This window comes from Mobula birostris, unplaced genomic scaffold (assembly GCF_030028105.1).
Source record: "Mobula birostris isolate sMobBir1 unplaced genomic scaffold, sMobBir1.hap1 scaffold_922, whole genome shotgun sequence".
Lineage (NCBI taxonomy): Eukaryota > Metazoa > Chordata > Chondrichthyes > Myliobatiformes > Myliobatidae > Mobula > Mobula birostris.
Window position 1 is genome coordinate 86,991 of NW_027278639.1, and position 15,264 is coordinate 102,254.

Sequence of the window (15,264 nt, forward strand, 5' to 3'; positions counted from 1 at the left end):
CACTGTCAGAGAGTCCAGTTCCATCCCCACAACATCACTGGCCTTATGAATGAGCTGTTGATTCTGTTGGTGTCTGCTACCCTCAGCCTGCTGCCCCAGCACACAACAGCAAACATGATCGCACTGGCCACCACAGACTCGTAGAACATCCTCAGCATCGTCCGGCAGATGTTAAAGGACCTCAGTCTCCTCAGGAAATAGAGACGGCTCTGACCCTTCTTGTAGACAGCCTCAGTGTTCTTTGACCAGTCCAGTTTATTGTCAATTCGTATCCCCAGGTATTTGTAATCCTCCACCATGTCCACACTGACCCCCTGGATGGAAACAGGGGTCACCGGTACCTTAGCTGTCCTCAGGTCTACCACCAGCTCCTTAGTCTTTTTCACATTAAGCTGCAGATAATTCTGCTCACACCATGTGACAAAGTTTCCTACCGTAGCCCTGTACTCAGCCTCATCTCCCTTGCTGATGCAAAGATATTAAAGATAGAAATAGAGCTGTTTCCGAAGGTGCTGGCTAATGAGCCGCCATTAGTCGCCATCGTCTCCTAAGTCCACTGATAACTGTCCGACACCAAACCTGACACACTGATATTCCCAGTTAAACTATCTTTTGACCCATCTGTAAAAAAACGGTTAACAGACCACAATAATTTTCCTCAACGTACTGACGAACCAGGAGGCTGATTGGGACCCTTGGGCTTTATTAAACCATGCGATCTAAACTCAGCTGAGGTTACCGGGGAGAAAAGCAGGGATTACCGAGAACACAATGGTGGGACGTGTGGCCCCCCACCACCCCGGCCAGCCTCAGGGTCGCTCGGCTCGCTGTCGTCTAGGGAAACAGCCCTCGGCCCCGGCAAACTGGGTAATTAGTTTGTGTGGATGCTGTGTGATTTACCCCACCCCACCCAAATAACAGACAATACACCAGATACGATTACATGATTCACAGTTTATAGATATTACTGGAACTATATAATTAATAGAGAATAAAATATAACAGGAAAATAAAAGGTGCCACACTTATCAAAGTTCAGTCTCTTCGTGCACAAACAGTTGGAGCTCAGGACCCTTCTTCATCACCCTGCGACCCCTCGGACCACCTCGACTAGCAGCCTGGGGCCAACAACAGTGGTCGACCAGACGGTCCACATGAGTCCGTCTCCGTCTCCTCGCCGAACGCCCTCCTCGGGGTCCGACCCCATTAGCGGACATCACAGCACCTGGTCCATCCTCTGTCTCGCTCTCCCGCCTTCTGCCCCAAAACCCCGCGCATACAATATCTTCCAGATACACCAAAAGCATAACAACTATCCCAATTGCTTCATAACATCGCTTATCACAGCCTAACCCAAAACAACCTGCTAGCACGAGAACTCTCTCAGCGTCTAACATAACAAAGAAGCCGTTTTAATTAGCCCACGCAGTAACATAAAAGACGAAATCCCCTTACAGACGTATTGCCACAAGCCCGTATTCCTCGCGTGACAAGGTCCCGGCCGCTGGAAGTTAAAAACAGGGCTGCCAAAACGCCGGCCGCCTGCTCTTTTCCCATCGAAGCTGCCCGGCCCACTGCGTTCCTTCAGGATTTCCAGCATCTGCAGGTTTTCCTTTGCTTCCGAAGACACTCTGGTCGTGATGTCACCAGCGGTCAAACACAACTTAAAACAGGACGATCCACCTGGGCCCCTTCCCCCACCTCTCAAATCCATCCAGTACGTCGAGGCCGACTTCAGCCTCCGCTACCGTGAGGGCAATTTTCCCATTTCAGTCAGTGAAGCCAACACAGGATCTGACATAGGAGCAGAATCAGGCCGTCTGGCCCATCGAGTCTGCCCCGCCATTCAATCGCGGCCCATCCTTTTTTCCCCCCGATCACCTCCTCAACCCCAGTTCCCGGCCTTCTCTCTGTAACCTTTGATGCCGTGTCCAGACAAGAACTAACCAATCTCTGCCTCAGATACACCCAAAGACCCGGCCTCCACAGGCTGCACGCTGCAACAGATTCCACCAACTCACCACCCTCTGGCTAAAGAAATTTCTCCACAGCTCTGTTTTAAATGGACGCCCCTCCATCCTGAGGCTGTGACCTCTGGTCCCAGACTCTCCCACTGCAGGAAACATCCTCTCCACATCCACTCTATCTGTGTCCTCTGGTCCTAGACTCCCCCCACTATAGGAAACATCCTCTCCGCATCCACTCTATCTGTGTCCTCTGGTCCCAGACTCTCCCACTGCAGGAAACATCCTCTCCACATCCACTCTATCTGTGTCCTCTGGTCCTAGACTCCCCCCATTATAGGAAACTTGCTCTCCACATCCACTCTATCTGTGTCCTCTGGTGCTAGACTCCCCCATCATGGGAAACATCCTTTCCACAACCGCTCTGTCTAGATCTTACACATTCGAAAGGTTTCAATGAGATCCACCCGCTCATCCTTCTGAATTCCGGCGAGTACAGACCCAGAGCCGTCAAACGTTCCTCGTATGATAACCCTTTTCATTCCTGGAATCATCCTTGTGAACCTCCTCTGGACCCTCTCCAATACCAGCACGTCTTTTCTAAGATGAGGGGCCCAAAACTGTTCACAATACTCAAGGTGAGGCCTCCCCAGTGCCTTATAAACCCTCACCATCACACACCCCTGCTCTTGTAGTCTAGACCTCTTGGACGACCTACTGTGCTTGTATCACACCCAAACTTTTTAACTTTGAAGATGAAGTTGAACCTAATCAAGAACAGGCCTAGTTATTAAACAAACACTAATGGTCAGCAAAGGTTTTCATGCAGCACGCCAAGAGTACCCACATAGACACCTGAGAATACTTGAGTCTCCTTTGCATTGAGCAATTATTTTACTGATATGGGGCTTCCATGGTAGCACGTTACCCAGCCACATGACGGGAAATCTTACCACTGTTTGACCATGTAATTTCAAATCAGCTGCAGGGTCTATTTGTGAAACGCCGTAACCTGTGTTTCAGCTAGAGATGAAGGGAGCTAGGGCCTTACTCTTTGGAGAGAAGGAGGATGAGAGGAGACATGATGGAGGTGTACAAGATAATAAGAGGAATAGATAGAGTGGACAGCCAGCGCCTCTTCCCCAGGGCACCACTGCTCAATACAAGAGGACATGGCTTTAAGGTGAGGGGTGGGAAGTTCTAGGGGGATATTAGAGGAAGATTTTTTACTCAGAGAGTGGTTGGTGCGTGGAATGCACTGCCTGAGTCAGTGGTGGAGGCAGATACACTAGTGAAGTTTAAGAGACTGATAGACAGGTATACGGAGGAATTTAAGGTGGGGGCTTATATGGGAGGCAGTGTTTGAGGGTCGGCACAACATTGTGGGCCGAAGGGCCTGTACTGTGCTGTACTATTCTATGTTCTATGAAAGCTTAAATCCCCGATGGTTTGACGTTGGTAATCGCTAATCACATCCTTCAGCCAGTAAAATTGAAATTTCTACTGCTAATCCATAAAGCCCGCAAAATTGTAGGCCACTGAGTCTTACTTCAGTGGTTGGTAAGTTGATGGAGAAGATCCTGAGAGGCAGGATTTATGAACATTTGGAGAGGCATAATATGATTAGGAATAGTCAGCATGGCTTTGTCAAAGGCAGGTCGTGCCTTACGAGCCTGATTGAATTTTTTGAGGATGTGACTAAACACATTGATGAAGGAAGAGCAGTAGATGTAGTGTATATGGATTTCAGCAAGGCATTTGATAAGGTACCTCATGCAAGGCTTATTGAGAAAGTAAGGAGGCATGGGATCCAAGGGGACATTGCTTTGTGGACTCAGAACTGGCTTGCCCACAGAAGGCAAAGAGTGGTTGTAGACGGGTCATATTCTGCATGGAGGCCGGTGACCAGTGGTGTGCCTCAGGGATCTGTTCTGGGACCCCTACTCTTCGGGATTTTTATAAATGACCAGGATGAGGAAGTGGAGGGATAGGTTAGTAAGTTTGCTGATGACACAAAGGTTGGGGGTGTTGTGGATAGTGTGGAGGGCTGTCAGAGGTTACAGCGGGACATTGATAGGATGCAAAACTGGGCTGAGAAGTGGCAGATGGAGTTCAACCCAGATAAGTGTGAGGTGGTTCATTTTGGTAGGTCAAATATGATGGCAGAATATAGTAGTAATGGTAAGACTCTTGGCAGTGTGGAGGATCTCTCTCCCGCCTTCTCCCCCAAAAACCCACGCATCACACTAACTTACAGACACACAGAACCTGTAACATAATCCAAACAAACTGCTAGCGGGAGGACTTTCTCAGCAGTTAACATAACAAGGAAGCCCTTTCAATTATAACATAACAAAGAAGCCATTTGATAGAACATAGAATAGTACAGCACAGTACAGGCCCTTCAGCCCACAATGTTGTGCCGATCCTCAAACCCTGCCTCCCATATAACCCCCCACCTTAAATTCCTCCATATACCTGTCTAGTAGTCTCTTAAACTTCACTAATGTATCTGCCTCCACCACTGACTCAGGCAGTGCATTCCACGCACCAACCACTCTCTGAGTAAAAAACCTTCCTCTAATATCCCCCTTGAACTTCCCACCCCTCACCTTAAAGCCATGTCCTCTTGTATTGAGCAGTGGTGCCCTGGGGAAGAGGCGCTGGCTATCCACTCTATTTATTCCTCTTATTATCTTGTACACCTCTATCATGTCTCCTCTCATCCTCCTTCTCTCCAAAGAGTAAAGCCCTAGCTCCCTTAATCTCTGATCATAATGCATACTCTCTAAACCAGGCAGCATCCTGGTAAATCTCCTCTGTACCCTTTCCAATGCTTCCACATCCTTCCTATAGTGAGGCGACTAGAACTGGACACAGTACTCCAAGTGTGGCCTGACCAGAGTTTTATAGAGCATCGCGACTCTTAAACTCTATCCCTCGACTTATGAAAGCTAACGCCCCATAAGCTTTCTTAACTACCCTATCCAGCTGTGAGGCAACTTTCAGGGATCTGTGGACATGTACCCCCAGATCCCTCTGCTCCTCCACACTACCAAGTACCCTGCCATTTACTTTAATTAGACTACGCAGTAACATAAAAGAGGAATCTCCTTGCTTAACTTACCTACCGCACGAGGCAGTGTTTGTAGCCCTGTATTATTTAATATTGTGATGAGTGATATTTTCTCTGAGACCCTGCATAGGCTGTCCAAATTTAAAACAACACTACTGGAAAATAGAGGTAAACAACAGGAATTCTGCAGATGCTGGAAATTCAAGCAACACACATCAAAGTTGCTGGTGAAACGCAGCAGGCCAGGCAGCATCTCCAGGAAGAGGTGCAGTCGACGTTTCAGGCCGAGACCCTTCGTCAGGACTAACTGAAGGAAGAGTGAGTAAGGGATTTGAAAGTTGGAGGGGGAGATCCAACTTTTAAATCCCTTACTCACTCTTCCTTCAGTTAGTCCTGACGAAGGGTCTCGGCCTGAAACGTCGACTGCACCTCTTCCTGGAAAACTAAGTGATCTGGCCTTGCCGTATAGTCAGGAGGGTTCGACGGTGGGTCGAGATGCCCCGGGTCGGAAGGCGAACAGCACGCCGTGCACACGAAGGTCAGCTCGTACCGAAGTCGGCCGCCGTCGCTCACCGGTGTCTCGTGTCGCCCTTCCTTGCAGGTCGGACGCGGCGGCGAGCCGGGGGAGGGGGCCGCGGAGATGCCGTTCGCCTGCTCGGACTGCGGGAGGAGATTCACCCAGTCGTCGCACCTCCTGGCGCACCAGTCGGCCCACACGGGCAGGAAGCCCTTCGCCTGCCCCGACTGCGGCAAGGGGTTCACCCGGGCCGCCTACCTCCGGCGGCACCAGTCGGCGCACACCGGGAGGAAGCCCTTCGCCTGCTCCGACTGCGAGAAGGGCTTCACCCGCTCCTCCGACCTGCTGGCCCACCAGTCGGTGCACACCGGCGAGCGGCCCTTCCCCTGCCCGGAGTGCGGGAAGGCCTTCAGCCAGTCCTTCCAGCTGAAGGTCCACCGGCGGGTCCACACCGGCGAGCGGCCCTTCCCCTGCCCCGAGTGCGGGAGGGCCTTCAGCCAATCGTCCCACCTGCAGAGGCACCGGCGCCTGCACTCGGGCGAGCGGCCGTTCGTCTGCCCGGACTGCGGCAAAGGGTTCATCTGGTCCTTCGAGCTGAGGCTTCACCGGCGGCTCCACAGCGGCCCGCTGCCCTTCGCCTGCCCCGACTGCGCCAAGGGCTTCGCCCGCTCCTTCGAGCTGACGCTGCACCGGCGGGTCCACACCGGCGAGCGGCCGTTCGCCTGCCCCGAGTGCGGCCGGCGCTTCACGCAGCTCTCCAACCTGCAGACGCACCGGACGGTGCACACCGGGGAGAGGCCCTACCCCTGCTCGGAGTGCGGGAAGGCCTTCGCCCGCTCCTCCCACCTGGTGGCCCACTACCGGGTCCACACCGGCGAGCGGACGAAATGAGACCCCCCCACCACCCACCCGCCGCGGCCGTCCTCCGAATCTGGGGGCGGTGGGGGGGGGGGGAATGAGAGCTCCGGGGGGTGTCTCCTGAGAAGTAAATTAGGCCCCCTTTCCAAACCCTGCCGCAGCTGTCCGTGAATCTTAACCACACACCCGGAGCCCAGCCTCGATGTCCTTTCCACAGCGGTCCTTTTAAATCCAACCCCTGCGCCAACGTGCGGGGCGGCGAGCTTGCCCGTGAATTCCCCGGGCGCGACTTCTTCCCGCGGGACCGAGGACGGCGAGGAGCGGGAGTCTTATTTTCAAAGTGGACTCGCAGCGTGTCTCTCCGTGCTCGACCCCCGGGAGAGAGAGATTCGTTTTCTTCCGGGCAGACTCGACAAATGCAATGACCGCGATAGAATTCACCCACAGGGCGGACGACACAGTGCCCACAAACAAAAATAAATTAATAAATGAGCTGTAAGCATCGAGGATGTGAGACGGACAGTCCTTAAGAGTGAGTCTGTAGGTTGTGGGAACGTTTCAGTGACAGGGCGAGTGAAGTTATCCCCTCTACTTCAAGAGGCCGATGGTTGAGGGGTGATAATTGTCCCTGAACCTGGTGGTGTGGGTACTGAGGCTCCTGTCCCTCCTTCCTGATGGTTGAGGGGTGATAACTGTCCCTGAACCTGGTGGTGTGGGTCCTGAGGCTCTTGTACCTCCTTCCTGATGGTTGAGGGGTGATAACTGTTCCTGAACCTGGTGGTGTGGGTCCTGAGGCTCCTGTACCTCCTTCCTGATGGTTGAGGGGTGATAACTGTCCCTGAACCTGGTGGTGTGGGTCCTGAGGCTCCTGTACCTCCTTCCTGATGGTTGAGGGGTGATAACTGTTCCTGAACCTGGTGGTGCGGGTCCTGAGGCTCCTGTACCTCCTTCCTGATGGTTGAGGGGTGATAACTGTCCCTGAACCTGGTGGTGTGGGTCCTGAGGCTCCTGTCCCTCCTTCCTGATGGTTGAGGGGTGATACCTGTTCCTGAACCTGGTGGTGTGGGTCCTGAGGCTCCTGTACTTCCTTCCTGATGGTTGAGGGGTGATAACTGTCACTGAATCTGGTGGTGTGGGTCCTGAGGCTCCTGTCCCTCCTTCCGGATGGTTGAGGGGTGATAACTGTTCCTGAACCTGGTGGTGTGGGTCCTGAGGCTCCTGTACCTCCTTCCTGATTGTTGAGGGGTGATAACTGTCCCTGAACCTGGTGGTGTGGGTCCTGAGGCTCCTGTACCTCCTTCCTGATTGTTGAGGGGTGATAACTGTCCCTGAACCTGGTGGTGTGGGTCCTGAGGCTCCTGTACCTCCTTCCTGATGGTTGAGAGGTGATAAGTGTTCCTGAACCTGGTGGTGTGGGTCCTGAGGCTTCTGATGGTTGAGGGGTGATAACTGTCCCTGAACCTGGTGGTGTGGGTCCTGAGGCTCCTGTACCTCCTTCCTGATGTTTGAGGGGTGATAACTGTTCCTGAACCCGGTGGTGTGGGTCCTGAGGCTCCTGTACCTCCTTCCTGATGGTTGAGGAGTGATAACTGTCCCTGAACCTGGTGGTGTGGGTCCTGTATCTCCTTCCCGATGGCAGCAGCGAGAAGAGAGCGTGTCCTGGGTGGTGTGGGTCCTGTATCTCCTTCCCGATGGCAGCAGTGAGAAGAGAGCGTGTCCTGGGTGGTGTGGGCCCTGTATCTCCTTCCCGATGGCAGCAGCGAGAAGAGAGCGTGTCCTGGGTGGTGTGGGCCCTGTATCTCCTTCCCGATGGCAGCAGCGAGAAGAGAGCGTGTCCTGGGTGGTGGGGGTCCCTGATGATTTCACGGCCGTCTGAAGGACTCGCAGGACTTAAATCACAAGTGCGCAGGTATGGCGCCTTTCACCCGCTGGAGGTTCATCGCCGTGGCCTGAAATGCGGGGGGCGGGTGGCGGACCCCAACTCCAAGCCAGGCTGAAACGCAAAGGTGGTGGCCCCCTCTGCCCAGCGAAGTTGAAGATGTGCGGGGCAGGATTGGTGTATCGAAGGGGAAATGAGGGACCGGAGGGCGGGGGGGGGGGTTGCGGGGGGGGGGGGGGTGCGGTTGCTGCCAATGAATGACGTGGGGGCAAAGTTTGGAGCTGTTTTAGAGTCGATCGCTCGTGAGCAGCCTGCCGCCTTAAACCCTCAGAAGAATATGGACTGGATTGGCCCCGTTTGGCGGAGGGGCTGGCAATGGGCGCCAGCGCTTTCGAACCCGGAAACCTCCGAGCCCCAGAACTTTTCTACGACCGAAAGTCGCGTGTGCAGGTGCCGGGGGGCCTGTTATGAACTTTAAGACCTGAAATAAGTATCTCCGCATTGGATGACTTTGCTTGTAGAATTAACTAAGTAGTTTATGATTATTATTGTCTCTGCGTTCGGATGGAATTTTTCTTTGGGTACCTGCTCCACGCTCGACCACATCTTACATTACTCTTTCTTCTCCAAGTAGTCGCTTCCTGTGTCAATTCTCCTGTTCTGTCAACTGTTAATAAAACGAGCGCGAAGCGGCGAGTTTCACGGCTCATTCCTGCTTTCCCAAAGAGGAACACCAGAATCCGTGAGTTAGCGTAGTCGGCAGGATGTAAACGGCAGGGTCCGTCAGTGGGCGTAGTTGGCAGGATTTAAATGCCGGAGTCTGTCAATTGGCATAGTCGGCAGGATTTAAATGCCAGGGTCTGTCAATTGGCATAGTCGGCAGGATTTAAATGCCAGGGTCTGTCAATTGGCACAGTGGGCGGGTTTTAAATGCCAGGGTCTACCAATTGGCATAGTCGGCAGGATTTAAACGCCAGGGTCCGCCAATTGGCACAGTGGGCAGGATTTGGAGCTCAGAACAGTCCGAACCAGAGAGGATATTTAGCCCGTCGACAAAAAGGGGGTAAGAATTTCCTTTCGGGCTCCAAGCTGCCTGACAGAAAACTAGATCTGGCGTCTTCGTCTTCGGATGGAAATCAGGGATGAGGACTCGGGGCGGCGTTGCCAGAAAAATGGGCCGCAGATGGAATTCAGTGCAGACAGGTGCCAGGAGGTGCACTTCTGTCGGACTAACCAGGGTAGGTCTCGCACGGTGAACGGTCGGGCACTGAGGAGTGCGGTAGAACAAAGGGATCTGGGAATACAGGTACACAATTCGTCAAAAGCGGTGCCACAGGAAGATAGGGTCGAAAAGAAAGCTTTTGGCACGTTGGCCTTCGTAAATCAAAGTATTGGATACGGGGGATGGGTTGTTGTGCTGAAGCTGTATAAGATGTTGGTGAGGTCTAATTTGGAGTATAAATTCTACCATATAACAATTACAGCACGGAAACAAGCCATCTCGGCCCTTCTAGTCCGTGCCGAACTCTTACTCTCACCTAGTCCCACCGACCTGCACTCGGCCCATAACCCTCCATTCCCTTCCTGTCCATATATCTGTCCAATTTAACTTTAAACGACAACATCGAACCTGCCCCAACCACTTCTCGTTCCACACAGCCACCACTCTCAGAGTAAAGAAGTTCCCCCTCATGTTACCCCTAAACTTTTGCCCTTTAACTCTCAACTCATGTTCTCTTGTTTGAATCTCCCCCACTCTCAATGGAAAAAGCCTATCCACGTCAAATCTATCTATCTCCCTCATAATTTTAAACACCTCTATCAAGTCCCCCCTCAACCTTCTACGCTCCAAAGAATAAAGACCTAACTTGTTCAACCTTTCTCTGTAATTTAGGAGATGAAACCAGGTAACGTTCTAGTAAATCTTCTCTGTACTCTCTCAGTTTTGTTGACATCTACCCGCAGGAACGATGTCAATAAGCTTGAAAGAGTGCAGGGAAAATTTACAAGGATGTAGACGGTTCTGGGGGACCTGGGTTATGAGGGAAGATTGAGTAGGTTTGGGCTGGAGTTCTTGGAATGTAGAGGATTAGTCATAGTCATAGTCATACTTTATTGATCCCCAGGGGAAATTGGTTTTCGTTACAGTTGCACTATAAATAATAAATAGTAATAAAACCATAAATAGTTAAATAGTAATATGTAAATTATGCCAGGAAATAAGTCCAGGACCAGCCTATTGGCTCAGGGTGTCTGACCCTCCAAGGGAGGAGTTGTAAAGTTTGATGGCCACAGTCAGGAATGACTTCCTATGACGCTCTGTGCTGCATCTCGGTGGAATGAGTCTCTGGCTGAATGTACTCCTGTGCCCACCCAGTACATTATGTAGTGGATGGGAGACATTGTCCAAGATGGCATGCAACTTGGACAGCATCCTCTGTTCAGACACCACCGTCAGAGAGTCCAGTTCCATCCCTACAACATCACTGGCCTTACGAATGAGTTTGTTGATTCTGTTGGTGTCTGCTACCCTCAGCCTGCTACCCCAGCACACAACAGCAAACATGATTTCATTGGAAAGGGTACAGAGGAGATTTACCACGATGCTGCCTGGTTTAGAGAGTATGCATTATGATCAGAGATTAAGGGAGCTAGGGCTTTGCTCTTTGGAGAGAAGGAGGATGAGAGGAGACATGATAGAGGTGTACAAGATAATAAGAGGAATAGATAGAGTGGATAGTCAGCGCCTCTTCCCCAGGGCACCACTGCTCAATACAAGAGGACATGGCTTTAAGGTAAGGGGTGGGAAGTTCAAGGGGGATATTAGAGGAAGGTTTTTTACTCAGAGAGTGGTCGGTGCGTGGAATGCACTGCCTGAGTCAGTGGTGGAGGCAGATACACTAGTGAAGTTTAAGAGACTACTAGATAGGTATATGGAAGAATTTAAGGTGGGGGGTTATATGGGAGGCAGGGTTTGAGGGTCGGCACAACATTGTGGGCCGAAGGGCCTGTACAGTGCTGTACTATTCTATGTTCTATGATCGCGCTGGCCACCACAGGATTAAGAGGAGATCTGATAGAGGTCTATGAGGGGTATAGGAAGGGTAAATGCAAACAGGCTTTTCTTCCTCTGAGGTTGGGTGGGACGACAAGCCAGAGGTCATGGGTTAAAGGTGAAAGGTGAATACGTTTAAGGGGAACACGAGGGGAGGGCGGCGGGGGTGTGGAACGAGCCGCCAGTGGAAGTGGTGCGTGCGAGCTCGTCCAGGAGATGCTTGGGGAGGGACGTGGACGGTAGGGAAACGGAGGGCTGTGGTCCGGTGCCGGTCGGCGGTTTCAAAGCTCTTGTCACGGACCAAAGGCTACTAAAGGGCTCTAACCCGAATAAAGTATTTAAGTCGAAGAAAATTAATGGGGAAAGGCCCCAACAAGGTCTGCAGATGCTGGAAATCCAGAGCAACGCACACAAAATTGCTGGAGGAACTCAGCAGGTCGGGCAGCGTCAGTGGAAACGAGCCAAGGTCCCGGGGGCCGCGACGCCTCTTCGGGGTTGGGGAGGCGCCTAGATGCCGGAGTGAAAAAAGGCGGGGTGGGTGGGGTTGGTGAGGAGGATGGTTTGAAGGTGCCGGGGGAAAGCCAGGCGAGTGGAAAAGATCAAGTTATCACAAACGTGAGAAGATCTTGCACCCCGTCCCACTGCGATCTCTCCTTCCTCCCTCTGCCCCGACCCCGAGCAAACCGTTCCGCTCAAACGTTAGTCCCCCTTCAGTTCAGGTGCAAACCCTCCCTTCCGTCCAGGTCCCACCTTCCCTGGAAGAGAGCCCGATGATCTTAAAAACCCTGAAGCACTCCCTCCTGCCGCAAGTCCTTAGCCGCGTCTTTAAACTGTCTGATCTTCTCATTTCTGGCCTCACCTGAGGTTACAACCCCGTGGCAGGCTCTGCCCTTCCACTTACCACCTAACTCCCCGAACTGTCAGTACCTCCAGTTGAACTCTTGTTGTTTTGTGTGTTTCCCCCCCCCCCCACCCCCCGAGCTGTCAGTCTGTGGTTTTGTATTGCCATGTGCTCCTGTCCCCGCTTCTGCCCTACTACTCCGGCCCCTGTATTACTGAGTACTCTGTCTCTCATCTGTTTCCCATTATTACCTGTATTGCTGCCCCCTGTGTCTCAATGTGCTCCACCTGTCGTCTGCCTCTCTGTATATTGCTCAGTGTATTCCAGTCCTGCGTTTTCACCTGCCTTGTGGCCGGATTGTGCTAGGGATTGGACACGCTGGAGGCAGGAAACATGTTCCCGATGCTGGGGGAGTCCAGAACCAGAGGCCGCAGTTTGGGAATAAGGGGGTAGGCCATTTAGAACGGAGTTGAGGAAAAACTTTTTCACCCAGAGAGTTGTGAATCTGTGGAATGCTCCGCCTCAGAAGGCAGTGGGAGGCCAATTCTCTGGATGCTTTCAAGAAAGAGTTAGATAGAGCTCTTAAAGATAGCGTAGTCAATGGATATGGGGGGAGAGGGCAGGAACGGGGTACTGATTGTGGATGATCAGCCGTGATCACAGTGAATGGCGGTGCTGGCTCGAGGGGCCAAATAGCCCACTCCTGCACCTGTTATCTATTGAATTTTCCTGAGCCTTTCCAGCACTCGTATCTGACCTCTGTCCGTCACTCGATTAATATCACTGCGTGCACCGTGCCGGGTCCCTGACGCGAACTCCCCTTTGCCCTCGCGGACCACGACTTCCGGCTGTTCCCCCTCCCGCTTCAGGATGCTGGGGGCTCGATCCGGAGTGTCCCCGGGACCCTGGCGCTCCGGAGGCCAGCATCCCAGCCGGGAATCTCGTTCTCGCTCCGCAGGAGGCCCCCGTCGCCGCTTCGCCCCTTCCCTCCTGAGCCACAGGGGTCAGAGTCGGTGGTCAGAGAGCTGCCTGCTGTGACTTCCCTCTGCTCGGCCACCCGCCCCCCGAAAATTTCCCGGTGTTGAGGGAACGGGGGGGGGGGTGATGACCACAGGTTTACTAATTTACAGTTTGTTCTCTGTTGACTGCAATGGAGAGCCATCTGGAGACATATGGCAGAGCTAAGCAACTGGACGGGTAAAGCGACCCGAATGGGATGCAGACCCCCAAATAGTGGCAAAGACATGCTCTACAAATTACAGCGGGAGGTAGAGAATGCAGTCCAAAAGGTCAATATTAATTGGAGGGGGTGGGGGTTAAATACGCAGACAGACTGGGAAAATCTGGTTGCTGCTGGATCCAGATCAAGCGGGGTGGGGGGGGTTGGATTTCTAGAATGCTTACTCGATGGCTTTTTTTCGGAGCAGCGAGTCTGGATTGTGCAACGGACTGGAATTGATTAGAGGGCTTAGGGTAAGGGAACACCGAGGGGCCCAGTGGATGGAACTCACCCCGCAATTTGAAAAGGAGAAGCTGAAGTCGGACTTGTAAAGGGAATTACAGGGGCACGAGAGAGGAGCTGGCCAGAATGGACTGGGAAAAGAACACTGGCAGGGATGACGGCAGAGCAGCGATGGCTGGAAAATTTTTGGAATTAATTCGGAAGGCGCAGGATATACGCATCCCAAAGGGGAAGAAGAATCCTGGAGGAAAGATGACCCAACTGTGGCTAACGTGAGAAATCAAAGCCGAAGAGAGGGCGTATAATGGAGCAAAATTTAGTGGGAAGTTCGAGGGTCGGGAAGCATTTGAAAACGAACAGGAGGCATCTAAAAAGTCATTAAGAAGGAAATGTCACAGTGGGGGCCGCTGGGAGCGGACCCAAAGGCAAGGCACAGACACTGAAGAACAAGGAACAGGACTAGGACTAGAGTTAAGCAGGAGAAGTGGGGAAGAAAGGACGCCGGACATGACCCATGACCTGGACGAGGCAAGGATACAGGGTCTGGGCTAGGGCATTGGCTAGGCAAGCGGACCAGGACAAGGAACTGGGAACTAGGAGCCTGGGCTTGGACTCCGAGCCGGAGACTGGGCAAGGACCCAGAACCTGGGACTTGACTCGGGCTTGGACCCCGGAACTAGGCGAGGACATGACGTGGCTGCACGACTGGACGTGACTTTGTGTTCTTCATGGCTTGGGTTTCTTTGCGGCTTGGGTATGGACTCCGAGCCAGAGACTGGGCAAGGACCCTGAACCTGAGACTTAGACCATAAGACAAAGGAGCAGAAGTCGGCCATTCGGCCCATCGAGTCTGCTCCGCCATTTTATCATGAGCTGATCCATTCTCCCGTTTAGTTCCACTCCCCCGCCTTCTCACCATAACCTTTGATGCCCTGGCTACTCAGATACCTATCAATCTCTGCCTTAAAGACACCCAATGACTTGGCCTCCACTGCTGCCCGTGGCAACAAATTTCATAGATTCACCACCCTCTGACTAAAAAAATTTCTTCGCACTTCTGTTCTGAATGGGCGCCCTTTAGTCCTTAATTCATGCTCTCTCGTACTAGACTCCCCCATCATGGGAAACAACTTTGCCACATCCACTCTGTCCATGCCTTTTAACATTCGAAATGTTTCTATGAGGTCTCCCCTCATTCTTCGAAACTCCAAGGAATACAGTCCAAGAGCGGACAAACGTTCCTCATATGTTAACCCTCACATTCCCGGAATCATTCAGGTGAATCTTCTCTGTACCCTCTCCAACGTCAGCACATCTTTTCTTAAATAAGGAGACCAAAACTGCCCACAGTACTCCAAGTGAGGTCTCACCAGTGCCTTATAGAGCCTCAACATCACATCCCTGCTCCTATACTCTATTCCTCTAGAAATGAATGCCAACATTGCATTCGCTTTCTTCACTACCGACTCAACCTGGAGGTTAACCTTAAGGGAATCCTGTACGAGGACTCCCAAGTCCCGTTGCATCTCAGAACTTTGAATTCTTTCCCCATTTAAATAATAGTCTGCCCGTTTATTTGGCTTGGACTCCAGAACCGGGCGAGGCGAGGCTT

The 15,264-nt window shown here is 52.4% G+C and overlaps 1 protein-coding gene across 1 annotated transcript in view; it reads left to right on the top strand.

Moving 5' to 3' along the window:
* Positions 1-6,919, top strand: part of LOC140193844 (uncharacterized) — a 36,591-nt gene extending 29,672 nt beyond the window's left edge. Inside the window, exon 2 of the mRNA XM_072251001.1 lies at positions 5,642-6,919. Within this exon, the coding sequence (XP_072107102.1) occupies positions 5,642-6,448 (807 nt within the window). The 3' untranslated portion in view covers positions 6,449-6,919. The remainder of the gene's footprint in view (positions 1-5,641) is intronic.
* The last annotated feature ends 8,345 nt before the right edge of the window (positions 6,920-15,264 follow it).